Below are 11,178 nucleotides of genomic sequence, written 5' to 3'. Positions count from 1 at the left end.
GTTCCAAGTGCAAGAATGCAAAGCTTTGTGGTTTTAGCTATTAATGAAGAGGAAGTGAAATCCTTTAGTGATTTCTATGTTTTTAGTTAACTTAAAACACCTTGGAGTCACCTGGGCCAACACTTGGTAAGGCAAGTGATTTCCAACCATGGAAATGCACTAGTTTACCCCTTGCGAGCCTCTGGTAGGTGACTTCAGGGTAGGATTTTCTAGAATAGCCAACACTTGGTAAGCTTTTGGACTCCTAGGAGGCATCTATTAGTTATCTCTTGCGAGCTTTTGACGGGTAATCCAAGGTTAAAGATCACCTTGAATGGTTAAGGCTTAGTGAGAGGCTTAAACCATTGCAAGTTGCATCAGTGAGAGAATTAAAGTGAAATCTAATTGAAGGAGTCTCTGTACATCACCGGTTAGAGAATTGACTATATGTTGAATCTCTAACGCAAGGAAATGAACCAACTGACCGGAGCTATGTCTTTTGCATGAGGAACCACCCCAGTGAACCTAACTCTCCAAGGAATGTTTTCTTCCTAAATTATTCCAAACTTCTGTTATGTTAGTTAGTTTAAGTCTAAACATTTACCAATCAAAGTTTGTGTTTTACTTCTTAAGCTAACCATGAAATGAAACAAGGCCAATTCACTTGGAATTGGTATCATTGATTGCTTGTTAATCATTCCCAATGAACGACCCTAGAGCCACTATACTATAGTAGCTTTTTCTTTGCTACCCTAGTGTATGGTGTTATAGGTAATAAATTTTGTTGATTACTCCCTCAATCAAGGAGCACCAGCTGGACACAAATCAGCTGAGACACTAATTGGGCACGAATCAGTTAATTAATCAATTAGGACCTAATTTGGGTTAGATTAAGTGATCCAAGTTCATGTAGGCTCAAGTCACTTAAGCCCAGTTAAGAACCCTATAAATGCCCCTTAGGGGTTAGGGTTTCCATCACTTTGTGTCTTCCACCATTTAGAGAGAAAGAAAGTCATAGTCTTCACCCTCATTTCTTTCTTACTAGAAGTGTGCTAAGATCAAGAAGAGTCATTGGGCAGAAGATCATGAGTCTACGAGACTTCCGACGACATTAATTTGATTTTTCAACACTTATATTCAAGCTTTGGGAACATCAAAATCTAAAAGTTAGTACTTTAACCCTAAAGATCAATTTTGTAAAAAATTGGTATCACTTTTACTATTTGGATCTAAGATGCCAACAACTAGTACTTCTGGTTTTGTCTATGATGCTTCAAGAGAAGAGGGAACCAACAATGGAGATGATGAAAATGATGATAATTCTAGAAATGATGAAGGGGATATTGGACAACAACAACAAAGTGAACATATATTGAGCCTATTCACTTGAGAAGATGATTTCACACATCATATACAAGATGAAGACCATAACTTTAGAAAAGCTATTTCAAGAGTTAGAACTATTGGAAAGTTGAATAGAAGAAGATAACAAAGGATGACACCATATCATGAGGACCCATTTTTAGTTAGTTTTGAGTCAATGGGTAAAGAGAATCAATTTGGTGACTCATCAAATTAGGCTAATATTTATTCCTTTTATATGATGGGTTATGGTCAACATCCTCAAAATTATTTAATAGGTTTAGAAGCAATTGATGAAGACTATGATGTGTTCAACTATCCTCATTTTACACAAATGTCATACCATATTTTATATTAGATGTAAGGAGGATTTGAAACAAGCACATGGGAAAACCCTGAGTATCCCATCCATAGAGGTAGTGGGTAGGATTCAAAATATCTATGTATGGAAAATGTGTACTTATAATCAATATTATCGAAACTTTATGTCTTGGTACCAATATTATGTCTACCAAGATGAGATTTCTTCTTCTAAAAATGAGATAAAACCACATCAATCTTTATTTTGGCAATAAAGGACCACTACAATATAATATGTATAAATTATAGATATTTAATGAAATCAAATAGTTAATGTACATTAATGTTGAGTGTATATTTCCAAAATTCATATTTCTTATTAGCACATGTGATATTATTTCCAAATATCATAAATTATATTATACATGTCTTACAAAATAACTTCAACATGTGTATTCTTACTTATTCTATAATTTGTTTTCAAAGTTTTTCCTTATATTTCCATGAGTTTTGATTAATTTTCATTCAACGGTTTTTTTTGGTCAAAATTTCCACTAATATTTTTCAATATATCTGAGTATATCTATAAATTCAAAGGATTGATATATCTACCAAAACTGATATTTTCATCCTTGATTGGAATGAAATGGGATAAAGGTGCTCTATCCCAAATCTGCTCCATTGCCATCCCTAAGGAAGATTAGTTTTGTGGCACATTGTAGTAGCTTAAAGGTGAATTAGTTCTATAAGCTTGAAATTATGCCTTTGTATTGAAAAAGAAATCTTAATTATATGAGGGAAGAAAGATTGAAATCTAAAGAATAGGCTTTGAGATTCTCTCTATTGGGAAATGAAAGTAGAAGAGTTGAAACTTGAAGAATAATCAAGTTGCTTAATAAGTAGAGAAGTTTCTATTTTTAAAACCTCTATTTTTGAATTTTGTTTTCTTTCAACCAAAATTAGTTATTTACATGAAAACTTTAGACTAACGTTTGGGTTGAGAAAATAATATGCTATATTATTTTTTTCTAAGAAAATTTTGATCGTATGTGATGATGAAATATAACTGATATTGATCGAAATATTGAATATGTTACCATGATTGAATTATACTCTTTGTTGAAGTATATTTTGTTATACTTGGAAACTAACCTAGTTGTGCAACATGAGTAACATGAAAAAGTGCTGAAGACATCGAAAATTTAGATCCAAAGCACCATGATAGTTAATAGAATAACAAATAATAGGGGTAGTGGTCCTTGGGTGAAACTTCCTAAAAGAAGAGTAAAATACCAAGGGTGAAAGACAAAAAACATCCCTAGAAAAATCCATGCATAGAGATATAATAGGGGTGTAAACATATATCTTTAGATGAGAGTCCCTTAAACATTAGTACCCATGGATGCAAACAATTGATGAATCCCAAAAAGTTAATTGTAAGCCTTATGAAAGGCATATGGTAAATTGGAAATTGCTGATTGGTAAAAATATTTACATATCTTGGTGATTTTACATGCTGTTGAATGAACTTCCAGTTGATGTACGGAAAAAATTGAAATGATGTTTTGTTTATTTATTTATTTTTCTATAAAGAAACTCTTCTCAATGAAATATGACTCATCATTTTCAAAAATGATTTTCCAAATAAAGGTGAAGATGGAGAAAACCTTGAAGTACAATGTGAAGCTTGAGAAGATTTTGAGTGTTTTTTTGTTACATAGTGGGGTATATTGAAAGAAGATGAGGGTTATAATTCTGTGTTATGTATCGTAATTACTATATTAGAACTTGTGATGAAGGTTCTAGTTTTTTTTTGTGTACATATGTTTGTTTTTTTAAGTTTCTTTTTTCAATTGTAAGAGAGCTTTTAAGGTTTAAAATTCTTCAATGGATGTTTAAGGATGTTTTAAGAAGTTTTAAAAATAAATATTTCTCAAACCTAGTAAAATTTCAACACAATTAAGTCTATACATGGAATAAACTTAAGGTTTGGTAACTCAAAGAACTTTGTTTCAGAGGCATCTAAATGAAAAAATTTAACCGCGAAGATCATAATTTCATCTTTAATTCACATTTCAAGTTTTAATGGATTGAGCCTTAATATCATCTTAAACCATGGTTTTACATCTTGGGGCATGAATGCAAAATTTAAAGAATTATTATAATTGAAAGGGATACATTTTATTAATAAGAATTGTCGATTTTTCAAAAACAATTTTTTTAACTAATTATATAGTTGACTTTATGTGATTGACCCCATAATACCATAATTTACTTTGATGAGAGATCCCAAACAAAAATAGAGTAGCAGACACCCTCCAACGGATCGACGATCCGACCCCTCCTTCAAAGGGTGTAGGAGGAAAATCAACGCACTAAGACTCCATCGAAGGGCATAATGGGCACGAGCAATCAATGCGATTAGACTCTAATATACGACCCTTCCATTAAGGAGCGTGATGACTACATGCAATCAATTTACTTAGTAACTACTGCCAGCATGACACATGCCAATCAAATTACAAAACTGTAGGTAACTAAAGAATATCAACATTATGGCTCTCACAAAACAACTATAAAGAACGACTGCGCTCTAAAGCCAGTCAGATAAAAAAAATAAATCATAGTTTCTCTTTATCTGTTGATTCCCTTTCTCCACCATGTCTAGGAATGGCAACGGAGCGGGTCACCCTCATCCCAACCCTGTCCCGTTTATTAAAAACAATTCTCATCCCTATTCTATTTAAAAAATTAAACGGGGCGGGGCGGGGCGAATCCGGGTTTAAAAAAAAAATCTCATACCCATATCAAACCCGTTTATTAAAATTAAACTCCATCCCATTAGGAGCGGGATGGGGTGAGTACCTGAAAAAACCCGTCCCATTGCCATCCCTAACCATGTCTGACTTAATCATCTGAGAAGGGTCGGCTTTATCGGCCCACTACTTCTCTAGCATTCTCTATGCAGATCCGCATGCGGAGGAATTCTAGAGGTTGTCCTAAGCGAAAGGGAAACGCAATAGAAGTGGAAAATGCATTGGGTTTGGTAGAGTCAAAATCTTGCCAATAAGTTTAGGCTAGGAGTTTAATTTTGGGCCAAATGCAGGCATGTTGAAGTTTCGGCCTGGCTTAGATCCACATCAATTTGAATTGGACGCCCAGGCCTCAGACCTTTTCTGAAAGTCCTAAGTCCGAAGTTGCAACATGCATGTACACCCCCATATGAAATAGAAGACTGATTTCAATTAATCAAACTTCTATGAAGCTTGATGAAGTTATCTGTAAAAATCAAGTACAGTGCGTATGAATATTTTTGACCTTAAAAAGAATTATTACATCTTCCACCTTGTGTTTGTGAAAGCACTTGAAACTTAGCAAGAGAATAATGATTTAGACGTTGAATTAGGTGGAAGGGAATGAATACACTTCTCAACGGCATAAAACATTATTTTTAAAGCAAATTCAAGCAAGTATGGAACGTGAAAACTAAGGCAACGGCTTTCACAATAGGATTGCCCCATCTCCAAAAGGGCAGTCCCACAATCGTAAAATTCAGAAACAGGAAAAAAAAATTGAAAAAAAAAAAAAATCACTGAAAGCCCACAAATGTGATTGGTGTTGAACCAAAACCATGGCCAACAAATGATTTTGAAAAAGAAAAAAACTCTCCTTTGTCAAAGCGGTGGGTGGTTATTTAACAAGACAACTAAAAAAGGCATTAGGTTTGATTGAGAGAGGGGCCACAGAGTTAGTTACAGTTGTGATAAGGAAGCAACACTACATTCAGATTCATTAGCCCTCGTTAAAAAACAGCTTTGAAAACCATACACATTTCTTAAGCTCCACCTCCTTTATCATCATATATATCGGAACAAAACCTTCAAGGCTTCCACACCCTCCAACTCATATACTTCCATGCCAAGCCTCTAACTGCAACCCAACTCTCCATATATACACTTACCTGTCTCTTGTCTCTTGTATACTTCGACCCCCAACTGCATTGCTCCACTCTATCTCTCTCTTTCTGTTATGGTTCCTGTAACGGTCTGCCATACCCGCCTTCAATGATTTAGAATAACAAAAGTTGGCTTTCCATAGATTGAAAAGGTTCCATCAAAATGGAGAACGAAAGTAATTCACTACAGAGTCGGCTGATCTTGGAGTGCCAGGAGTTGTGCGACCAGTACGACCTGTGCCGTGCCCGTCTCCATCAGCTGGCCAAGGAAGTGGAAGCGCTGCGTCAAGAGAACAGCGACCTGAGATCGGCTAACAGAGAGCTTGTGGAGCACTTGAACATCTTGTCTGAGGCTAGGATGCGTGAAAACTTTCTCTGTTATGATTTTCGGAGACTGAGTGTTGGTGAGGGTCACGGAGTGGATGAAGTTTGTGGGATCAGCCCCACCAGTGTGATCCAGCGGAAGGGCTTTCGGAGGAATGTTGAGCACATCCCACTGCCTAAGAGTATATCGGTTCGTTCCAGTTGTTATTTGAAGATGAATCACTCTGGTAGAAGCAATAAAGCAGCTTCTCCTCAGCCCCTCAATAATCCACTTGTCCATGCAACGGTGAGTTCGGTAACTCGTTAGCTTCATTTAAATTCCATTCCCAGTTTTCTTAGATATAGATTTTTTTCATTTTTTTTAATAATAAAATAAAGAACTTTGCCTTATGATTTGTTTACAAATTCGTTTAGCAAGATTGATAGTACTGTTGTTCACAAAGATGAGATGGTTTTTCATGCAGTCTATAACTTCGGTTTTGGTGTCATGAGTCAAATAATTTCATTACGAAAAAAATATCATTGGATAAATCAATTGTATCATCATGTTTTTATTTATTTATTAAATACAATACAATATGCGGGTTTGTTCAAGTGCGGACGAGAACAGCAACGCTCGCATGTGCCAAGAGGGAGAGGCGCAGAAGAAGAAGAAGAAGAAGAAGAAGCAGTGAAAGTGGAGGTGTACAACCAGGGAATGTTCAAAACTGAGCTATGCAACAAGTGGCAGGAGAAGGGCACGTGTCCCTACGGCGATCTCTGCCAGTTCGCACATGGCATCACCGAGCTCCGTCCCATCATCAGGCACCCACGCTACAAGACTGAAGTTTGTAGAATGGTTCTCGCCGGCGCCACCTGTCCTTATGGCCACCGCTGCCATTTCCGCCACTCCCTTTGCCCACCTTGACTGACGCTGCCGTGGTGTCAGAAGCTCGAAGGTTGAGTAAGTTGGAATGTAAATAATTCAAAACAATAAACAACAATAATAATAATATTTGTAAAATAAAATATAATGTATTCCTACATTGCTTTGCATTTTAGGAACTGACCAACCAAACGACCAAATTCAATTGTAATGATGATATTTTATGTGAGGGTGTAAGCAATGTTGGATTGGAGTTAGTTATGATTCATGATATCTTTGACAAATTGAGTGTGCGCCACGCACCCATCATTTCTAGGTGGAAATGCAGGGAATGAAGAACCCTCCTCCAATTTTCAATCGACAGTGTGTTTTTTGTGTTACTTCTTCGTAATCATGTAATGGCTTTTGCAAGAACATGAGTCCTTATGCTAGCAGATTAAAAAATTGTAGCATGTTTGTTACATAATAACTAGAATAGATAATAAGAAAAAATAAAATAAGAATACATAGATTTATGTGAAAAACCCGAAATAAAAAAAATCATGGATAGAAAATAAGAAAATCGACTAAATCAAAAATTGATACAAGAGATGAGAGTTGCAAGCGAGTGCAACAAAAACATAATCCTCAAAAACTCTACAAAAAAATATACATCATCACATATATATATATATATACTACATAGATTGCATTGTAAACTTTTTAAATAAGATAAAATAGAAATAGAATTCATGCTATCAAACTTTAACAATGTTCATATGTAGAATATATGAAAAAGACTTGGAAAAATTTAGTAAACATGTAGGAGAATGGATATAATGAAAAAAAAAAAAAGGACCGTTTTTTCTTTGATTTAGATAAGTTGAAACCATGAATAATTCATGGTGAGGGGAGATGCAATTAACTCTAGCATCCAAAATAGCCTTGTCTTGTTCTTTTTCATTAAATGATAATGACAATTAATCCATATTTCCTACCTTATTTCTTAACTCATCTTCTTCTACTTAATTCATCTTCTTTTCCAACTTCATTCTCATAACTTTCTTTAGCATGAAGAAACAACACCATGTTGGTTGTTGTTTTTTTTTGGGTATGTTTTTCCTTTTTTTTTTTTTTTTTTAAAGAAAGTATTAAAAAAAAAGATGAAATTAGAGAATGACTTAGAAAAAGATGAGGAAAAGAGAATGTATATATGCAAAATTTGAAATCTTTTTTACAAAGATAAAAACCAAGGCCTATTTGGGCATGTTTTCTGAATCTTGTTTTAAAAAACTGTTTTTAAGTTCAAGAACAAAAAACTGTTTTTGAGTGTTTTATAAAAATGAAGGTACTTGACAATTGTTTTTTTTTTTAAAAAAACGAGAAACTTATTTGAATAAGTTATTTTTTAAAATAATTTTTATATATCAAATATAGTTTGATTTGAAACTTATTTTTTTAATGAAGAATTTTAGAAAAAAAATAATTTAGAAAAACATGTGTAATTTAAAAGAACATCATATGTGAAGATTTTTAACATTAGTATTAGATGGTGAAGAGAGAAAAATAATGATATTATATTCACTTTTATTTATTTTTTATGGGTTTTTTTTTCAAAATTTTCTATGTTTTCCTTTTATTTTTTAAACTAATGAGAAAAAGTTCTACTTCTTGTTTAAAACCTATTCTCTATTTCACTTTATTTTTAAAACATGATCTCAAATAACAACAATCAAAGACTCTTATGAATTTTTAAAAATAGTTTTTGGCTTTTATAAACAAAAACTATTTTTTAATCACATTTTTAAACAAACTCTAATTCTTTTGCTTCAGATATTTTAAAAACAAATTTGCATGCAGAATTATCTCATTCCAAATATTAGCAAAGAATAGATAGTACTCACGTTGAGTGGGAATCAAAACCCTTATTCTATCTCTTGAATTTGTTACAAGTAAATTCATAAACTTTGTTGAAGCTTGCACACCAAATACTCTTCAACAATATCCTTTTAGTCTTTGTGCACTTGAGGGTATAGATTCTCCACTACCACTCTCGAAGATGAGTAAGACTATGATTTGGGCGGGTCCAACATGTCTAATCCCACTGTTCAAGTTGGTGTAGGTAAGGTTTGAAGGCATTGGCTCGACCTTGGGTTAAAAAAAATACAAATTCATTAATTCTTTGTTTTTTCCCACTATTCAAGTTGGTGTAGGTAAGGCAACCCACCGAAACCTAAGCCTACACATTATTATTTGTTTTTTCTTGTTATTTTTTTCTTCTTTACTATTCTCATCCCACTAATTCTTTTTATAGATTTTAAGAGACAATTTCAAATCCTTTTATTTTGGTTAACTGTTTTTAATTATATTATTATTAAAAAATATCTCTTTAGGAATTTTAGAATATTCTCATGATATGATTGAGTTAAGCTATACATAACTTTAAAATAATTCTTTCATGCTCAAAAAATTAATCAACCTCCTTAAATGAAATCACAATAAGAAAACAATCCAAATGAACCATATATTTATATACAAATATATTATTAGAACATATGAAATACCAAATGCTCCTAAGGCGGTTTTTTCACATACATTGTAAAAAACTTTGTTCTTGGTTCCAATACATTCCCAAATTACTTTGGTTAGTTCTTTAAGCCCATTTTTTGGCAAAACATTTTCCACAAGAAAAATATAAATCTACACTAGGCTAGTGAGAAGTAGTCACTAAGATATGATGGTTATTCTACTTATTTTCTTTCTATTACATGAAAGAAGTTAAAAGATTATCTACTTTGTCGACTAGCCATATGTTCATTCTGGACTCTTATTGGAAATGCAGGGAATGAAGAACCCTCCTCCAATTTTCAATAGACAGTATATGTTTTGTGTTACTTCTTCGTAATCATGTAATGGCTTTTGCAAGAACATGAGTCCTTATGGTACGCAAATTTAAAAATTGTTGCATGTTTGTTACATAATAACTAGAATAGATAATAAGAAAAAATAAAATAAGAATATACAAATTTACGTGAAAACCCTTAGATAAAAAAAAATGATAAATAGATGAAGAAGAAAATCCACTAAATAAAAAATTGATACAAGAGATGAGAGTTGCAAGCGATTGCAACAAAAACATAATCGTTAAAAACCCTAGAAAAAATATACATCATCATACATATATATATATATATATATATATATGCACCACATATATTGCAATGTAAACTTTTTAAATCAGATTAAATAGAATTCATGTCATCAAACTTTAACAATGTTCATATGTAGAATACACGGAAAAGACTTGAAAAATTTAGTAAACATGTAGGAGAATGGATATAATGGAAAAAAAAAAAGGAGCTTTTATTCTTTGATTTAGATAAGTTGAAACCATGAATAATTCATGGTGAGAGGAGATGCAATTAACTCTAGCTTCCAAAATAGCCTTGTCTTGTTCTTTTTCATTAAATGCTAATGACAATTAATCCGTATTTCCTACCTTATTTCTTAACTCATCTTCTTCTCCTTCATCTTCTTTTCCAACTTCATTCTCATAACTTAAGCATGAAGAAACAACACCATGTTGGTTGTTGTTGGTTTTTTTTGGGGTATGTTTTTTACTTTTATATATATATGAAAGTATTAAAAAAAGAAGAAATTAGAGAATGACTTAGAAAAAGATGAGGAAAATAGAATGAATATATAAAATTTTTGAAATCTTTTTTACAAAGATAAAAACCAAGGGCCCATTTGGGCATGTTTTTTTAATCTTGTTTTAAAAAATTGTTTTTAAGTTCAAGAACAAAAAACTGTTTTTGAGTGTTTTATAAAATTGAAGGTGCTTGACAATTGTTTTTAAAAAACAAAAAACAAAAAACTTATTTAAATAATTTATTTTTAAAAATAATTTTCATATATCAAATATAGTTTGATTTGAAATTTATTTTTCTTTAATGAAGAATTTTAGAATTTTTTTTTAGAAAAACAGGTGTAATTTAAAAGAACATCATATGTGAAGATTTTCGATATTGGTATTAGATGGTGAAAAGAGAAAAAGAATGATATCATATTCACTTTTATTTATTTTTTATGATTTTGTTTTTTGTTTTTTAAAATTTTTCTATGTTTTTAAAATTTTTTAAACTAATTAAAACAAGTTCTACTTGTTCTTTAAAACCTATTCTCTATGTCACTTTGTTTTTAAAACATGTTCTCAAATAACAACCAAAGACTCTAATGAATTTTTAAAAATATAATTTTTTTTTAAAAACATAAAACTATTTTTTAATCACACCATTAAATAGACTCTAATTCTTTTGCTCCAGATTTTTTAAAAACAAATTTGTATGCAAAATTATCTCATTCCAAATATTAGCAAAGAATAGATAGTACTCACGTTGAGTAGGAATCAAAA

General features: G+C 32.1%; 1 protein-coding gene across 1 annotated transcript; it reads left to right on the top strand.

The window, feature by feature from the left end:
• Positions 1 to 5,520: 5,520 nt before the first annotated feature.
• Positions 5,521 to 7,046, top strand: LOC100265124 (zinc finger CCCH domain-containing protein 15). The gene is made up of 2 exons (XM_002281103.4): positions 5,521 to 6,206; positions 6,516 to 7,046. Exons 1-2 carry the CDS (start codon positions 5,760 to 5,762, stop codon positions 6,825 to 6,827), a joined length of 759 nt encoding a protein of 252 aa, XP_002281139.1. The 5' UTR covers positions 5,521 to 5,759; the 3' UTR covers positions 6,828 to 7,046.
• The last annotated feature ends 4,132 nt before the right edge of the window (positions 7,047 to 11,178 follow it).

This window comes from Vitis vinifera, chromosome 14 (genome assembly GCF_030704535.1).
Source record: "Vitis vinifera cultivar Pinot Noir 40024 chromosome 14, ASM3070453v1".
Lineage (NCBI taxonomy): Eukaryota > Viridiplantae > Streptophyta > Magnoliopsida > Vitales > Vitaceae > Vitis > Vitis vinifera.
Note: the sequence above shows the minus strand (reverse complement) of the source record. Positions and strands in the feature narration are given on the sequence as shown.

What these genes read in the sequence shown, in the direction of transcription:
- LOC100265124 (XM_002281103.4), top strand. Translation starts at nt 5,760, where the DNA reads ATGGAGAACGAAAGTAATTCACTACAGAGTCGGCTGATCTTGGAGTGC. An exon ending in ATCCACTTGTCCATGCAACG is followed by an intron (nt 6,207 to 6,515) that starts GTGAGTTCGGTA and finishes GGTTTGTTCAAG; the next exon opens with TGCGGACGAGAACAGCAACG.